General features: G+C 33.6%; 2 protein-coding genes across 2 annotated transcripts in view; both read right to left on the reverse strand.

Moving 5' to 3' along the window:
• The window catches only part of LOC139483478 (uncharacterized), a 766788-nt gene that overhangs the window by 208853 nt on the left and 540410 nt on the right, over positions 1–17525 (reverse strand). The window lies entirely within an intron of this gene.
• Positions 1–17525, reverse strand: part of LOC139482719 (uncharacterized) — a 63449-nt gene that overhangs the window by 15789 nt on the left and 30135 nt on the right. The window contains exons 4-7 of the mRNA XM_071266785.1: positions 12333–12890; positions 10611–10717; positions 7917–8370; positions 2454–3232 (exon numbers count right to left, since the gene is read on the reverse strand). Coding sequence (XP_071122886.1) covers positions 2454–3232; positions 7917–8370; positions 10611–10717; positions 12333–12890 — 1898 coding nt within the window. The remainder of the gene's footprint in view (positions 1–2453; positions 3233–7916; positions 8371–10610; positions 10718–12332; positions 12891–17525) is intronic.

A 17525-nucleotide genomic window follows, 5' to 3' on the forward strand; every position in this document is an offset into this window, starting at 1 on the left:
AGAGGAGAAGATTTTTGTAAAAGTTTACAGACGACAGACGACGGACGCCAAGTGATGAGAAAAGCTCACTTGACCTTTCAGGTCAGGTGAGCTAAAAAATGCATTTTACTCCTATATTCTATTTTTAGCCATATGGGCTATGTTGGTTGGCAGTTGGGGTTGTCCGACACATTTTTAAACTAAAAACCCTAATGATGATTGTGGCCAAGTTTGGTTAAATTTGTTTAAGTAGTTTCAGAGGAGAAGATTTTTGTAAAAGATTACAAAAATTGTAAAAAAAATTGTAAAAAATTGACTTGAAAGGGCAATGACTCCTTGAGGGGGCAATTGCCAATTTGAGTCATGTTAACTTATTTGTAGTTTTAACTTTGCTGAACATTAGTGCAGTTTATCTCTATCTATAATATTATTCAAGATAAAAATAAACAAGCATTCTGAGAGTATTGCATGGCAATACATAGTCCCCTACCAGTTTAAACTCAATTGTACTTGAACAAAATGATAACTTCATCTATAACTTGTCATGGTGTAAACGATATAACATTTATCAAGTCAATATCTTCAAGCATGACAAAAAAGTGCGGAAAACTGATAATTTCAGTGAATTTTCTAAATTCAAGGACCATAACTCTGCAAATACATCAACAAACCGAAAGAAAATTTAGCTTGGTCTGTAACTTGTCATGATTAAACTATATACCAATTATGAATCAAATCAATATCTTCAAGCATGACCAAAAAAAGTGCAGAAAACTAATTATTTGAGTGAATTTTCTAAGTCGAAGGACCATAACTCGGCAAAAAATCATCAAACTGAAACAAAATTCGAACTTGATCTGTTACTTGTCAAGATAAACGATGTACCAATTATTAAGTCAATATCTTCAAGAATGACGAAAATAAGTGCAGAAAACTGATTATTTGAGTGAACTTTCTAAGTCCAAGGACTATGACTATGCACAAAATTATCAAACCGGAACAAAATTCGAACTTGATCTGTAACTTTTTATGATCAAACAATATACCAAATATCAAAGCAATATCTTCAAGTATGAAGAAAAAAAGAGTGGAAAACTTATTTGATGTACTGACAGAAGGACAGACAGACAGACAGACGGACAGAGTGCAAACCTAAAGTCCTTATTGACTTCGTCGGTAGGGGACTAAAAACTGCAAAATTTCCTTGAAATTACAAATTCAGGGGCAGCTACCCAACAACAGATTGTCAGATTCGTCTGAAAAATACAGGGCAGATAGATTTTAACCTGATGAACATTTTTGCCCCTGACAGATTTACTTTAAATGCTTTAGTTTCAGAGATATAAGCCTATTTACCCTATGTTCTATTTTAATAGTTATCAAAGGTACCAGGATTATAATTTAGTACGCCAGACGCGCGTTTCGTCTACATAAGACTCATCAGTGACGCTCATATCAAAATATTTATAAAGCCAAACAATTACAAAGTTGAAGAGCATTGAGGATCCAAAATTCCAAAAAGTTGTGCCAAATACGGCTAAGAAAATCTATGACTGGAATAAGAAAATCCTAGTTTTTCGAAAAATTAAAACTTTTGTTAACAGGAAATTTATAAAAAAAAGAATGTGTCCTCAGTACACGAATGCCCCACTCGCACTATCGTTTTCTATGTTCAGTGGACCATGAAATTGGGGTAAAATCTCTAATTTGGCATTAAAATTAGAAAGATCATATCATAGGGAACATGTGTACCAAGTTTGAAGTCGATTGGACTTCAACTTCATCAAAAACTACCTTGACCAAAAACTTTAACCTGAAGCGGGACAGACGGACGAACGAACGAACGCACAGACCAGAAAACATAATGCCCCTCTACTATCGTAGGTGGGGCATAAAAATAAAATTTAAGCCATGTTCAAGTGATGCTTGTTAGCACTTGTTGAGTTGATTCAAGATTTTGTTATATAATAATAAAATCAACTTAAATTTATTTCATTTCGTTTGAAATTGGGGTTTTCCCGTTAGGTATTTGTAGTTATTATATATAGATGGGAACTAGTGTAACTAGTTTTAGAACTAGTTCTGCAGGAGTATGTACTATTTATAAAGTCTGATGTTACGTGTAAAAGGCACGAGAAAAGTTTTGGCGGTTTCTACGGGTGGGGTACTATATAAAGTATTGCATTTAAATGTATTAGTATCGAAGGTGCTCGCAGTTAGGTCGTATAGTACGAAGTTAATCACATTAATGGCTGCTATGTTTATTACATGTATTAATATTATGTTGTTTGTATCGAAGAAACTTGTATTATAGAGTGAAATAAAATTTGTATCGCAAGAGAAGATAATAATGTTACTGCGAGCAACTAACTCTATTTCTGTGTTTGTTTTGTTTAAAGCCTATTGAATTTAGAGTAGAAATACTTTAAATTCGGACGAGCAGGGCGATGGAGAATTTAATAGTTCTAATTTACCTGATCTTGATTCCAAATATTCCACTTGTCTTTAGTATGTACAATCTTATGTTTATGACAGATCCATTCATCAGTTGTGAATGCTGCCTCTTCTGGAATATAACATTCTAACCTGGAGCATGCATATTCAATATGGAAAGGTAGTTTTTGGCTGCCAGATATGGCATGGACTGTGGACTGATAGAACTCTGATATTCTCTCCAATGTTGTAAACATGCTTTCCTTGATGCCCGTGGCAATATCTGGAACAATCAGCCCATTGGAAGTCCTATGGACTATGTACAGCAGAATTTTGTTGGCTTCAACACATACCACTATATCATGTACCTTATCGAATGATAATCCAATAAATCCTGAAAACAGAAGTTTTCTCCCTTCATATGCTTTCACGGTCCACATACTTAGACATGCGCTAATGAGACGATTCGGTAAGGCTGGTGGTATAATTGTCCCTTTGAAAACAAAGGCTAGGCTGATTGCTTTCTCTGGTGTGCACTCATTTGCCATGAAACTTGTGTTGTTTCTTTGTGTTAGCATACAGGGAACAAAGAAGTTTTCCACTGGTAACCGATTTCCAGTTTTCGTATCATACCTTCGCTGCTCTGATAGAATATCAAGGTGGATGAGCATATCAAATATGAACTCTTTGTAGGGTGATAGTTTCTTGAAGTGCTTTTGCTCCCAAATAAGATACAGATCTTTTCTTTGTATGATTCCACTTCCTGACATTCTTTCAAAAGTTTTCGTTATGTCTCCTTTCTTTGGCCAAAAGCCTTTATCTGTAAAATAAAATAGAATAAAATATCAACAGTGAAGAAATAAACATAGCATCAGTTATATGTTAGATTGTTTAGCCTATGCTATGTGTTTGATATCAAGTCTTCTATTTTTCTGTACCTTTCTCTTATAGTTCAGAAAACATAAAAATCTTTCCATGTTTATTTATAACTAACAATTTGAATACAAATATTAAACATGTTAAATAACTTGATTTTTTGGACTTTTTTGCATTTTACTTAAATAACTTACACTGGATCGAAATAATAAAACAATAAAAATATGAATAATGTTTCACTTCTACAGAATTCTGAAAACAACACTAAATAATAAGTGAAATGCATTATGAAAGTCTTTCGTATCAATAGAAGATGAGATGCATTTTCTTTAAAAATGTAAAACTTTGGATAATGTAAGAAATTCTTTTCTAAGCAAAATATATAGTAAAAATAAAAATATTTCAAAACTTGATAACAAATCTCTTTTTATTTGGCTATTGGGAAATGAAGATAAAAATATTTTGATAATAATTTGTCAATTATTAGAGGTTTTAAATATAAACAGAAATACAACATTAAATTAGATTTCTCTATATAAAGACATAGAATGATATGTATGATCATATATGCATTTACATAGTTATTTCTTTTACATTTAATAAATTATTAGTATACTTTGAGGTGTGCTGTCCAATAAAGGGACCAGAGTACATTTTGTAACAGACAATGGGTCATATTATATTTTATATTTTAATTATTTTAAGTTCTTACTTCATTTGCTTTGATATTTTATATTAATCAAGTAAATCAAAATTAATCTTATTATGTACTTTGTTTAACCTATTTTTAATTTACTTTACATTATGTTTGAAAATTATCTTGTAATTATTCTGCTCATTTTGGGTTGGAAAATAAAATATTTGTTTGTTTATTATTATTATTATTATTTGTATCAGTAAGGCATAGTTCTTGCATCTGTACCAATGTTTGATGGTATACAAATCGCTGATTTTCAAGTACATGTTCGTTATTGCTTAAAATCCCAATGACAATATGAACTAAAATTGAGAATGGTAATGGGGAGTAACATATTACAAGTTATATGGCTCGCTACTGACCCCCAACAGATCCATAGAGGGTTTTTAAAATCCATAGGGATTGAGGCCAAATGCCGAATCCCCTATGGATTTTTCTCAGTCAGTAGGGGGTCACTAGTCAGTCGTATTACAAACTTATCACACACAAGACTTTTCCTGTTGCGTTTTGTTGTAAAATAAATGAAATACAATGAAATACAACAACATCAATAGATGACGTCACCATTAACATTAGATGTGACGTCATAAACCCCCTATGAAATTTACTAACGGTAACCCCCTACGGATCCATGAGGGGTAATCATGTGATGGCGTTAAACTAATCACAATGTCATAATTTACCCGCGGTGTGATAATTATATATATGTTATTAACACTCCGTCTATTATGATGGATGAAAAATGTAGCTGACAATTTCCAAAAATTAAAGAAATATTGTTATTTATAACTGTTGACACAGATATATTTTTCACTTATATGTCATTTTGATAGTAAAATGCAAATGTTGAAATAACAATGGCAATACTTTATCTTGTTAACTAAACGAAACATTTAGAGTAAATAAACCATGTCTTGATATGTAGGGCCACATATTGTCTAAGAAAATGAGATAAACTGCATTGCTAACTGTAAACCACTTGCATTGATTTATGAAAATTTGTTTTCTTTTTTAAGAAGACTTCCAGTTGCGTATTAATGAAGTGGTGTGGTAAGCCCAGAGCGTAAATTTTGACAATTTTTGAAGTGTTTAAAATCAGTCGTGCGTCTACACGGTGTCAAACATTCCATACTATCAATTTCCATTCATATGTTGTGCTGACATAACAGATTTACATTGGAATTTGACTTCATTTAGCGAGTGTAAACAAATCTGTCATTTTGTTTTTTTGTCAAAAATGCCGGGATCGGCAACAAAAGGTTTGTTAACTTCTAGTTAATCAGATCGAAAGGTTAAAAGAGGAATAGACATGACAGACGGCTGTTCTTGTAATTCATTTCAGAAGGTAATTAAAGGGGAAGATGTGCAATGTGAATAATGTACTTTTTATGATAGCAATTAATGTTTGAACTCTCAGATGATGATTATGAGCACTTTTAATCACCAGCCCTGCATTGGTTTTGTGCGCGATAAAATAGAAAAATTCCTAGAGGCTACAAAGGGTAGGGCGTCAAAGCTTGAGGAACAAATTAAAAATAAAGTTGATTAACCCAGTGTCAAGGATATGATACAGGAATTTGCTAGTAAAAATGACACAAATGAGGCTGCAGATAAAGTGGTTGAGTCTGTAAATCAGAAAGATTTAGATTGAAGAGATAGTGCATTGTGGGAACAAAATATAATCATATTTGGTGCAGCAGAATGAGAACCAGATGAAGGTAAAGATAGACAGGTTGAAGAAACAAACTTTATGAATAATCGTTTTGATTTTCTTGAATCTGATAATAATAGCATTAAAAGGGGGACACTGTAGAAAAGGAGAAGCAAATAGTGATTCAATTGACAAACAAAATGGGGGAACATCTGAATTAAAATCCAGACGGATAAGGGTCACCTTAAAAGATGCAGAACAAGAAACGTTGAACAAACTTTCAAAATTAAAATCACTTGAGGAATTATACCATTTAAAAATTTATAAATTGAGTAGAACACAGGACATGTCAGAGTCAGATGGGGAGCTCATAAATTGAGTATAACAAAAGGCATGTCAAAGTCAGATGGGGAAGCTCATAAATTGAGTATAACAAAAGACATGTCAAAGTCAGATGGGGAGCTCATAAATTGAGTATAACAAAAGGCATGTCAAAGTCAGATGGGGAAGCTAATAAATTGAGTATAACAAAAGGCATGTCAAAGTCAGATGGGGAAGCTCATAAATTGAGTATAACAAAAGGCATGTCAAAGTCAGATGGGGAAGCTCATAAATTGAGTATAACAAAAGGCATGTCAAAGTCAGATGGGGAAGCTCATAAATTGAGTATAACAAAAGGCATGTCAAAGTCAGATGGGGAAGCTCATAAATTGAGTATAACAAAAGGCATGTCAAAGTCAGATGGGGAAGCTCATAAATTGAGTATAACAAAAGGCATGTCAAAGTCAGAAGGGGAAGCTAATACATTGAGTATAACACAAGGCATGTCAAAGTCAGAAATGGAAGCTAATAAATTGAGTATAACACAGGACATGTCAAAGTCAGAAAAGGAAGTTCGTAAGGCCCACCTTTGGGAAATTCAAGTACGTTGTAAAAGTGCAGCGAATTTATACTTAAACAGAAATGTACATAAACGTGTAAATGCGTTACACGTTCAAAGTTCTTGTTTAGTTAAGTTAGTTAATCATTTTAATCACCAGGGTTTATGTTGTATATACAAAAATGCAGATAGCTTTATGAATATGCTTGATGGGTTTAAAATCAGGTTCTTTTGTGATACCATATATTATAGCTATTACAGAGTTCGTTCCAAAGAATATAAGGTATATTTTTACAAAGTCAGAATTAAATTTGAACGGATATGAGTAATTTCCAAGCAATTTTCCTATAAAGCCAAGAGAGGAATTATTATCTATATCAAAAAATGTCAATGCAACAGAGATAGATATTGACTCTGAATTTGAAGAAAGTGTATGGATGAAGATTCCATTATTAGGGCATGACAATTTAGTATATGGATGTATATATAAAGCTTCCATCAAATGAAAGGAAACACAAGGCCTTAAATGATTAAATGAACAAAACAAGAAACCTTGGTCATAATTATACTCATATTTTGATAAATGAGGATTTCAATTTTCCAGATATAGATTGGGAGACCTGGAATGCAAAGAACGAAACTAGTACAGAATTTATAGAATGTCTTAACGCGAACTTTTTACACCAGCTGTGTGTTGATACAACTATAATTGATATCAATCAAGAGTCTTCCATACTTGACTTGATAATTGTAAATGATGTGAATAATATAGCAAATATTGAGCACTTTGACACTGTATGAACTAGTGACCACTGCGTTTTAAAATGTGATTATATGTGTTACTTTAAATACCCAACCTGTGCTATAAAAAGATTAAATTACTATAACACTATGATGATATGCGTATCAATCAGAGTCCAAATAACATAGATGACACGGTTCTTATTCTAACATTAGACTCGGACTTCTTTTAAATTGAGATTAACCGTGCGTAATGCTGTGTGTTTGCTTATTTTACATTGGCTATATAGTATAGGGGAGGGTTTAAATCTCACAAAACATGTTTAACCCCGCTGATTGTCCCAAGTCAGGAATCTCTGACCTTTGTTAGACTTGTATGTTATTTTTTAAATGTTGGTTCATTTATGTTTCGAAGTTCAGTGTGACATAAGTTTTTGCTGAACTACATGTAGTACACATTTTTGCTGAGGGGGCAGCTGAAGCCAACTTACAGGTGCTGTGTTGAAGACCCATTGGTGGCCTTAAGCTTTTTTCTACTCCTTGGTTAGGTTGTTGTCTCTCTCTTTGTCCGTTATCATTCTCAATTTTACTCATAATTTGAAATTAATAACTCTACTGTATCTATCAAAGTTGTTTTGGATATAGTTATCACTAAATACCTGTTACGAAGGATCGCATAACTTCCACCAGGAGAAGTGGGCTGATAATCACATAATCTCTCAACTGGGGTGTATCGAAATATACTATCTTTCCTAGCGAATGATGGAAATGTAGAAAATCTCTGAGCTGATTAAAAGACAGGATGGACACCTGGCTGATGGCATTTAATTCTTCAACTTCTGCCAGTGACAGTATTTGCTTCCCTTCTGCTACCAGCTCAGCAATCTCCAGCTCAAGGGGAACACAAGCATTTGGCATCATCTCTCCCCAACATGGATGCTCAAACGTTAAATCTGTAATGGTTTTCTTCAGGACTTCTATCTCTGAATCAAATTTGTCTGTTGCATTTACGAATATCCGTTTGTCAAGGACTAGATGATGTCGTCCTTCATGGTCTTTAAATAACTCTTCTACTCCAGTGAAAACCAATTCACGCTGCGTCTCAATGATCTCCTATAAAGAATAACAGATGTTCTGTAGTGAGAAATTGAATTTATTTGTACTCGCTACGAAAGACGAAAACAGCTATGCAAGCCTCGCTTTTCGTCCTGTTTATTAAGGTCATACATCTAAATTTTATATTTTCCGAAAAAGTACATATATTGTATATGTAAGTTTTCGGTAAACAGGAATTTGTTGAGTGATGAATCTGAAAACACATCACACGGTATAGCTGACCTGAAATGTAATTTATGAATCCTTATGATGTAGTTCCTGAGAAAGACGAGACGAAAAATATTCATGGAACGGACGGACGGACTATAAGGTGAAACAGTATACCCCACTTTTTTAAAGCGGGGGTATAATTATATAAAGTCATTATGAAAGACAGGTGTTATGTATGCTTGTGAAAAAAGAGAGAACACATCTAGGGGATAATACAAAATTTATAATGCAACAGACAACACCTTTGTCATAAGAATTTATGGAAAGACAACAATAACAAAATATTTCACAAAAAAAAGATTGAACAACAAGAACAATGAAGAATGTCTACATTATTATTTCTTCAAGTAAAATGTTCACCCATTACAAAAACAATGTCAATTTGCTCACCGTTTACTACTTCAAAAATACCACAGTAATATACTGGTGTTCAAAAGTCATAAATCGCTTTAGAGAAAACAAGTCCGGGTTACAAATTAAAATTGAGGGATACACATCAACTATAAGAGAAAAACAAAGGAACAACAGGAACACCGAAGTGCAACATAAACAAATGCCAACACCCATAGAAACGAACTATTTGATAAAAACTGCCATATTCCTGACTAGGTACAGGACATTTTAAGAATAAAATGGTGGGTTGAACCTAGTTTCATGGCACGCCAAACCATCCGCTTTATGACAATCTTACGAATATCGCTTAAACAGTGAAAGAAATACAGCATAGACACATGCAAGAACATTCATAACAGATAAACAAACAAACAAATAATGTAATAGTCGACACAACATACAAACCACAGAACTACAACGAACATATTCTCCATCAACGAAAAACACCACAGGATATAACACATTATTCAACTGAAACCATAACAAAAACATAAAAAAAACATGAATGTTGGATGTAGGAAATACCGCGACACGTCGTACAGCAATGTAAAGTAAATTCACTCTCAGTATAACAGACTTTGCAGACAGACTAAAATACAATCAGTTGTGTTCACTCATTGAATGTATTAACAAAAGGTTAGATGGATGGCGAGTTGTCTCATTGGCACTCTTACAACATCTTCTAATATATAGTCCCTTTATGTAAACCTCTATTAACAGATTGATGTATTCATGTTTAGAGTAACCGTTTATCATACATGTATTTCATCATAATGTTGTTCTTCATTTTACATTAGCGTACTGCTTCTGTTTACTCTCAACTATTGTATTTGTGTTTATATTGTACTTACTGTGTACATTTCTTTAAGAGAATAAAGCCTCGCTCTCTTTCTCTCTCTCTCTCTCTCTTTGATATTGTGTGTTTCCTTTACTTTATTGTTTGAATCAGATTGGTTTTTAACCAGTATGGTTTGTCCTTTCCTTATACAAAATATGTGTATCCTTGTTGACCTGTTCTTTTTAATAATAATTCTATCGGTCTTCAACTTTAGTATGAGGACTACTCATAAAAAGATAAGAGATTTTGCATTCGTTTAGTTTCCACATATGATTTGAACCGCTCCTAGAGTAAAAAGTTACATGAAGTTACCTTGATTTTGGAACTATTGTCAGTATTGCCACAAACTCATCAGATAAAATTGAGAATGGAAATGGGAAGTGTGTCAAAGAGACAACAACATGACCATAGAGCAAACAAGCGGAGTTCATTTGGTTAAATTATGATTTATGACAAAAACAAGAAATAAAATCATCAGTTAAGCCAAATTATAATTTTACAACAATCGTCTTTTAATTGATTTAACTACAGATATAAAAGACTATCATCAAATAATTTAAAATTAATTACCTCTATGAATAAGTATTTTGCTTAAAGGATCAATAAGCTGACCTTGATTTTACCAATCTATTAAGGTGTGCTGTCTAATAACCCGTGATAACTCTTCAACAATATTTTTATTATTGTATTGTGTTTTAGCAGATCAATACTTACTTACTCCTTTAAATTTATAAAACTGTTACGCTACAAATAAAATGATTTGTGAAGAATACCTTTGTTCTAAAAGATCACTTACCTTTGGTACTTTGTCTTTATGGGTAGCAACAAACAAGATCTTTGGAATTCCCGCATGTACTGCCTTACAATAGGTAAGGATACAGTTGACCCAGTGTTGTAAAAATACTGAAAACAAACGAGATAATCGAATTCTTGTGACTTGCACTTGCTAAACATATCTGAGGGTCATTTATAACTATCAATTAAAAGTTCAAGCTACACGTTGACCATGCTTGTGTATTGCTGGTTTGCCATATCGATGACATTTTAAGTCTTGAGTAGCTTAATGATGTTAAGATTTGTTAAGCTTTAAACATCATTGTAGCCTTCTTTTGTGTTTAACATTGACAAATTATTGATCAGTGTTTTTCAAAATTGTCTGAGACTTTGTTTTACTTATGTTGAGAATGTGGACTAATGATGGGCTGTAACACTAGTCCTAGGATAGGGGAGGGGTTAGAACTCACAACCATGTTTAACCCCGTCACATTCTACTGTATATTCAGAAATTATTGCGTCCATCTATTATTGCGATTAAAAATAAATGGGGAATGTGTCCATGGGATGCAGATGATGCCCCCGCTTACATATATAAAGTTAATTAAAGTGCATGTAAGCACTGAAGGGTAAAAATTGCTTTAATTTATCAGTGGAAGGCAAAATTAAACAATGCATTGTATAAAGCATTGATTGCAGTTGATTCATCTATAATCATGGACAAAGGAAGATAACTCCAATTTAAAAAATTACTTGATTGATATTTTTAGAAAAAAAATATTAAGAGCACAAGTCTAGAACAGTAAAAGTGATGGTACCAAAATTCAAACTTGATCTGTGTATTGTGGTAATAAGCATTGTGTATAAGTTTCATAACATTTGGTTGAGGCAAACTTAAGTTAGAAAACGGAAACCAAATATTTAGCAATGTTTCCATTTGTAAAGGGGCATAACTCTAGAACGGTACAAGTCACGCCACCAAAATTCCAAAGGATCTGGGTTTTGTGGTTATAAGCATTGTGTAAAAGGTGCATTACATTTGGTTGAGGCAATCTAAAGTTAGAGAACGGAAACCAATTTTGGGACGTACAGACAGACAAGGGTAAAACTTAATGCCCCCTCCGCTACGGCATAAAAAAAGCGAGATTCATTTTTACTTTTTCAGGAAATTTTGCAAAGAAATATAAGATCAAATATCAAAACGTGAGTTCTTATTATTGCGATATGCACCCAGTCGCATCATTTGCATACATAAAAACCTTGCAATAATTTCTGAATTTACAGTATAATGTATATGTACTTGTTTGACCCATGTCAGGAAACTGTTCAGTGGTTGTCGTTGGTTCATGTCTGTCATACTTAAATTGTTTTATAGATGACTACACGGTATGGATTTTCTCATTGTTGAAGGCAGTATATTTGCCTACTTTTGCATACATCGCTTAAATCTAACTTGGTGGATAGTTGTCTCATTTGCAATCATAACACATCTCCTTATTTTTATATTGAACAAAAATCAATTCTTACAATGACACTTGACTTTTTTCAACATTGCTATTGGATCATGTATTCATGTATTTATATTTGCTTCTACTAGCTGTAACGATTAAAATGGTACCTCTATAAATTGAACCAAGCACCGGGAGTATTACTGATTTGGATGTTCTAAATAAATAAAGCGATGCTAGAACAGCAAAACATACATCATGAGAGGGATTTGCAGTTTTGAATAGGTCAATGTTACCTGCTGGAGTTGGTGCCATATGCTGCCCTGGAAAACACAACACATCAAGGACTTGTTCATGCAATCCTTTGCTGCCATCAAATACAACAAGAAACAAAGCTCTGTAGGTCATGAAGGTCTGGTGTGTAGTATAATATACATACTGTCCACCAAAGTCCCAGAATATGAGTCGTCCAACCTTCATCTTATATTTGCCACTTTTAAGGACTTTTTCCATTTGAATTCTGATTTCATCTTTAGTCATCTTAGCTTTCATTTTCTGCTTCAGCTGCTGTCGTGATAGAGGCACATTGGAGAACATCTGAGGTGATAAAGGTAGGGCTGTTGGAGGTTGGTTGGAGAGATTACCTGATGTGTTTAATGGGAGAGGCAATGCCATAGCTTGTGACTGCTGTAGAACACATAGGCCTGGATTAACAATTTCATCATCTTTACTTCCAGAAGGACTTGTATCTGATGCTTGTTGTGTGTCTAACTTTTCATTAAGATTAGGTTCCTCTTCTTTACTCGAGGTCATTAAAACCTTATTGTAAACAACATCCATGGCATTATAAGTTTCTGTATGAAAAAAAAACCCACACCACTTTATAGAATTATAAAAAGATAAATATAAATGCAAATTTTTATATGAAGTGCTTCTTTTTCTTTGTACATAAAAAGTGCTTTTTTCGCTTTGTACATAAGAGGGTAATAAAACTCTATACATATAAATATACCAACCGCAGATGTACTTGACTGTTACAATTTACCTCCACATAAATCCACATGTATGATAACCTATGTGCATACACTTTTTCAATTTCACTGAGTTAAAATTGAAATTAAAAACAAGAGTACAAATGCTAAAATGTTTCGGCTGCTTTACTAACCCTGATTGATTTGATGTTGACAGTCTTGAAAATAAGGCTAACACTTTGTATAAAATTTCAATTTCAATCTTCAACAGCTCAGGCCATGCCAAAATGTCCAACAAATCGATGGCTTGCATGCATATTTCTTAAATTGCATTTACATAACTTATACATATTTCTAAAACAAAAATTACAATAAAAAAAAACTTCCCCTTCCAAAAATAATACAATGCTCTGCTGAGTGCAGCCTGGTATGACCGCAGAGGTCGAACCCTGAACAGTTGGGGGCATTTTTGGACACAATATTCAAGCTTGATACTGTCTGAATTTGGATTGTGATCAAATTTTTGACATAATGTAGGTTTCTGACACAAAATAAATGTGGTCAAAGATCTTAAAAATCTATTGCACAATACTCATGATACTGTGTTCTTCAAACTTGTCAATAATTTGAAATTCGAAAAATTTTGATAAAAATAAATACATGAAATATGAACCCCTTAAAAAAATTGAAATACCCCCCCCCCCCCCTTGGAGCAATTACCCCCAAACTCAATCTTAGCCTTCCCTTTGTAGTATGGAACCTTGTAGTACAATTTTAGTGAGATCCATACACTTAAACACAAGTGATTGTTTGGCAACTAGAAAAATGTTTGTTTTTGGCCCCTTTTTTGCCCCTAATTCCTGCATGTTTGGGGCAATTACCCCCACACTCAATCCCAGCCTTCCCTTTGTGATATGGAACCTTGTGGTATAATTGATTGATTGATTGTTGGTTGCTTTACGCCGCATTAGCACATAAAGGCTATATCGCGGCGAGAGCTAATTCGAATAATTTTTACAATTTAAAGCATATTTTTAAAATTAGACAAAAAGTCTTTTAATGCACTAAAATTCTTGACTAAAACAAATTGATTATATACAAATAACAATCAACAGTAAAATAACGTGATAAAAATTAAAATCGATTTAAATATAATAACATTCTTAAATTCTATAATAAATTCCAATTTCTTTTAAAAAAGCAACAATATTTGTAAATGGAACATTATTGAATAAATCATACATATTATTGACATTGAAATGCTTCTTACGAATGTCAGCAAAGTCAATACAATTTATTAAAACATGTTTAATAGTATACTTGCAGTTGCAAGGTACACATTGTGGTTCATCTTCATTTTTTAAAAGATACTCGTGTGTTATTCTAGTATGACCAATACAACATCTAGTAATAACACACTGATCTTTTCTGCACATAATATTATTAAAAGGTTTGCCTAAATAAGGTTTCATTTCATGCAATTTATTATCATCTTTTTTACTCCATTTATTTTTCAATATATTAAAAACATATTCTCTAATATTAGATTTAAAATCAGTATATGGTATATCACAGTTAGATAGAGGGTCACCCAGGGCATTCTTTGCCTCAAGGTCTACAGCTGTGTTTCCAAGGATTCCAACATGACTCGGAACCCATAGAAATATTATTTCTTTCAGAAGAATTTTTAAATTCCTCATTACATATAAAATTTTGAGAATTGTTGGGTTTTTAATTTTAGTATTTCGTATAGCTTGTAAGCATGAAAGTGAATCCGAACATATAATAAATTTGGATTTATCTGAAGAAGCAATAAATTTCAAAGCCAAAATTATTGCTTCTGCTTCAGCAGTAAAGATGGATGCATCAGCCTTGTGGTACAATGTCAGAGATCCATACACCAACACACAAGTTATTGTCCTTAAACTGCAAAAAATGCTTGTTTTTGACCCCTTTTTGGTCCCTAATTCCTAAACTGTTGGTACAATAACCCCCAAAATCAATCCCAAAAAAAATGTTTGCGGTCGTATACAAACCACTAAAAAACCAAAGTGTGTAAGGAGTTCCACAGAACTATGTTTCCCGCTTGCAGCTGTTGTTGTTATGGAACTATTGTTTAAAAAACTTAATCCATTTATTAAGAAAAAAACAGGAAAATGAAAAAAAAAAGTTCCGTGTGCTATTTCTTGATTCTGAGAGATTCTGTCATAGTTGTCATACATATAAAAAGTAAGGAACCGTTGTGAGCACGCTCTCATACCCCATGCCTTCATTTTGTCACTGGCAAACACAATCTCATTAGAGAAAACAAATCTGGGTTACATACTAAAACTGAGGGAAACACATCAACTTTAAGAGGACAACAAAGGAACAACAGGAATAATGAAGTGCAACAAAAACAAACGCCAATATACATAGACACGAACTATTTGATAACAACTGCCATTTTCCTGACTTGGTGTAGGACTTTTTAAGAAAACTAGAGGCTCTCAAGAGCCTGTATCGCTCACCTGATTCTACTTAGGTTTTTGAAATCATATAAAAAAATATAAAATTTGGCTAAAAGTGACAACACAACCTCATTTATAAGGAAAGGCACATGTTTAATTTCATTCAAAAGTCCCCCACTGGCGGCCATCTTGGATGACAGATCGGCTACAAAATAGTAACACTTGGTCAGCACCTCATAATGAACATTCATGCCATGTTTGGTTTTATTCCATTCAGTGGTTCTCTAAAAGAAGTCATTTGTATGCATTTCCCATATATAGGGTCCTATGTTAAACTAAGTCCCCTGCTGGCGGCCATCTTGGGTGATGGATCGGCTACAAAGTAACAATACTTGATCAGCACCTCATAATGAACATTCATGCCATGTTTGGTTTCATTCCATTCAGTGGTTCTCTAAAAGAAGTCATTTGTATGCATTTCCCATAGGGTCCTATGTTAAACTAAGTCCCCCGCTGGCGGCCATCTTGGATGATGGATCGGCTACAAAGTAACAACACTTGGTCAGCACCTCATAAGGAACATTCATGCCAAGTTTGTTTCCATTCCATTCAGTGGTTCTCTAGAAGAAGTTCAAAATGTAAATTGTTAACGACGACGACGCCGGACGCCGGACGACGGATGCCAAGTGGTGAGAAAAGCTCTTTTGGCCCTTCGGGCCAGGTGAGCTAAAAATGGTGGGTTGAACCACTGGTTATGTACTGGTTAGCCAAACCTCCCGCTTATATGACAATGTTAAAAATATTGCTCAAATGACAACAATTTGTGACAGAAATACAGCACAAACACACGCAAAAACACTCATCACAGAGAAACGCACGAACAAATAATATAATAGTCCACACAACATCCAAACCGCAAAACAACGAGCATCTTCTATCAACAACAGACACCACAGGACACCGCACTTACGTAAGGAACATGCAATCTCGAATTTTATACAATTATTTTTACAATACCAGTCCAAACAATTTTCATAACAATGATGGTATTGAAAGGCAATTCTATAATTTTTTGGACTAACACATGATCCAATCGAAACCATATCAGACTCATCAAAAATAAATACATGAATGTTGGATGTACAAATTCCGAGACACTTCGTATAGCAATGCAAATTCACACTCAGTATAACATTCACATTAGGGAATAGGTCACTTTCAGTATTTTAAAGCAGACAGACGACATAGAAATTAAACCACAATCTAAGACGTGGTAAAATTGTCATTAGTTAGTTTAGACACAGACACATAGTATAGATCAACCAATTCATGATGGTGTCCATAAAATAAATATGATAATTTTCTACATCAACATTAAAAGTCTTACACATGAATTACATACAACTTTCAAAATTTGCACATTTCATTAAAGATCTAGACCAATTGTTATCTGCTACTTCAAAATTCAAGATGGAGGAAGACACCCGAGCCACCTTAAAATGCAATAATTCCAATAAGGAGTCATCAGAAGATTTTCTATATATGTCTTAATTGTAGATCTAGTGTTGCTGGTCATTTATTATTATTTAGTTTCTATCTATCTTTTATAATTTTTAAGATATAAGGCAAAAGACGCCCAAAAAAATGGTACACATGATCATCAATGGGGCAATAACTCTAACAAGGAGTCGGCTGTCGGTTTCGACTTATTTGTAGAACTTGTCTTGCTAATCATTGTTTCTCTACATCTATTATTTAGTTTTCAAGATAATAGGCAAGTATGAAAATAAATGGTAAAATTTGTCATTTTAGGGCAATAACTCATATAAGAAGTCGTCTGACAGTTTTGACGTATATGGACAATTGGCACTCAACATTATGAACATTTCTGCTCCTTTATAACAGTTTTCGAAATAATAGACAAAACTTGCACTTTACCGCTATGCTCTATTTTAGCCAGGTCGGCTATCTTGGTTGGCAGGCGGGATCATCAGACACGTTTTTTTAACTAGATACCCCAATGATGATTGTGGCAAAGTTTGGTGAAATTTGGCTCAGTTAAGTTTCA

This window comes from Mytilus edulis, chromosome 7 (assembly GCF_963676685.1).
Source record: "Mytilus edulis chromosome 7, xbMytEdul2.2, whole genome shotgun sequence".
Taxonomy (NCBI): Eukaryota; Metazoa; Mollusca; class Bivalvia; order Mytilida; family Mytilidae; genus Mytilus; species Mytilus edulis.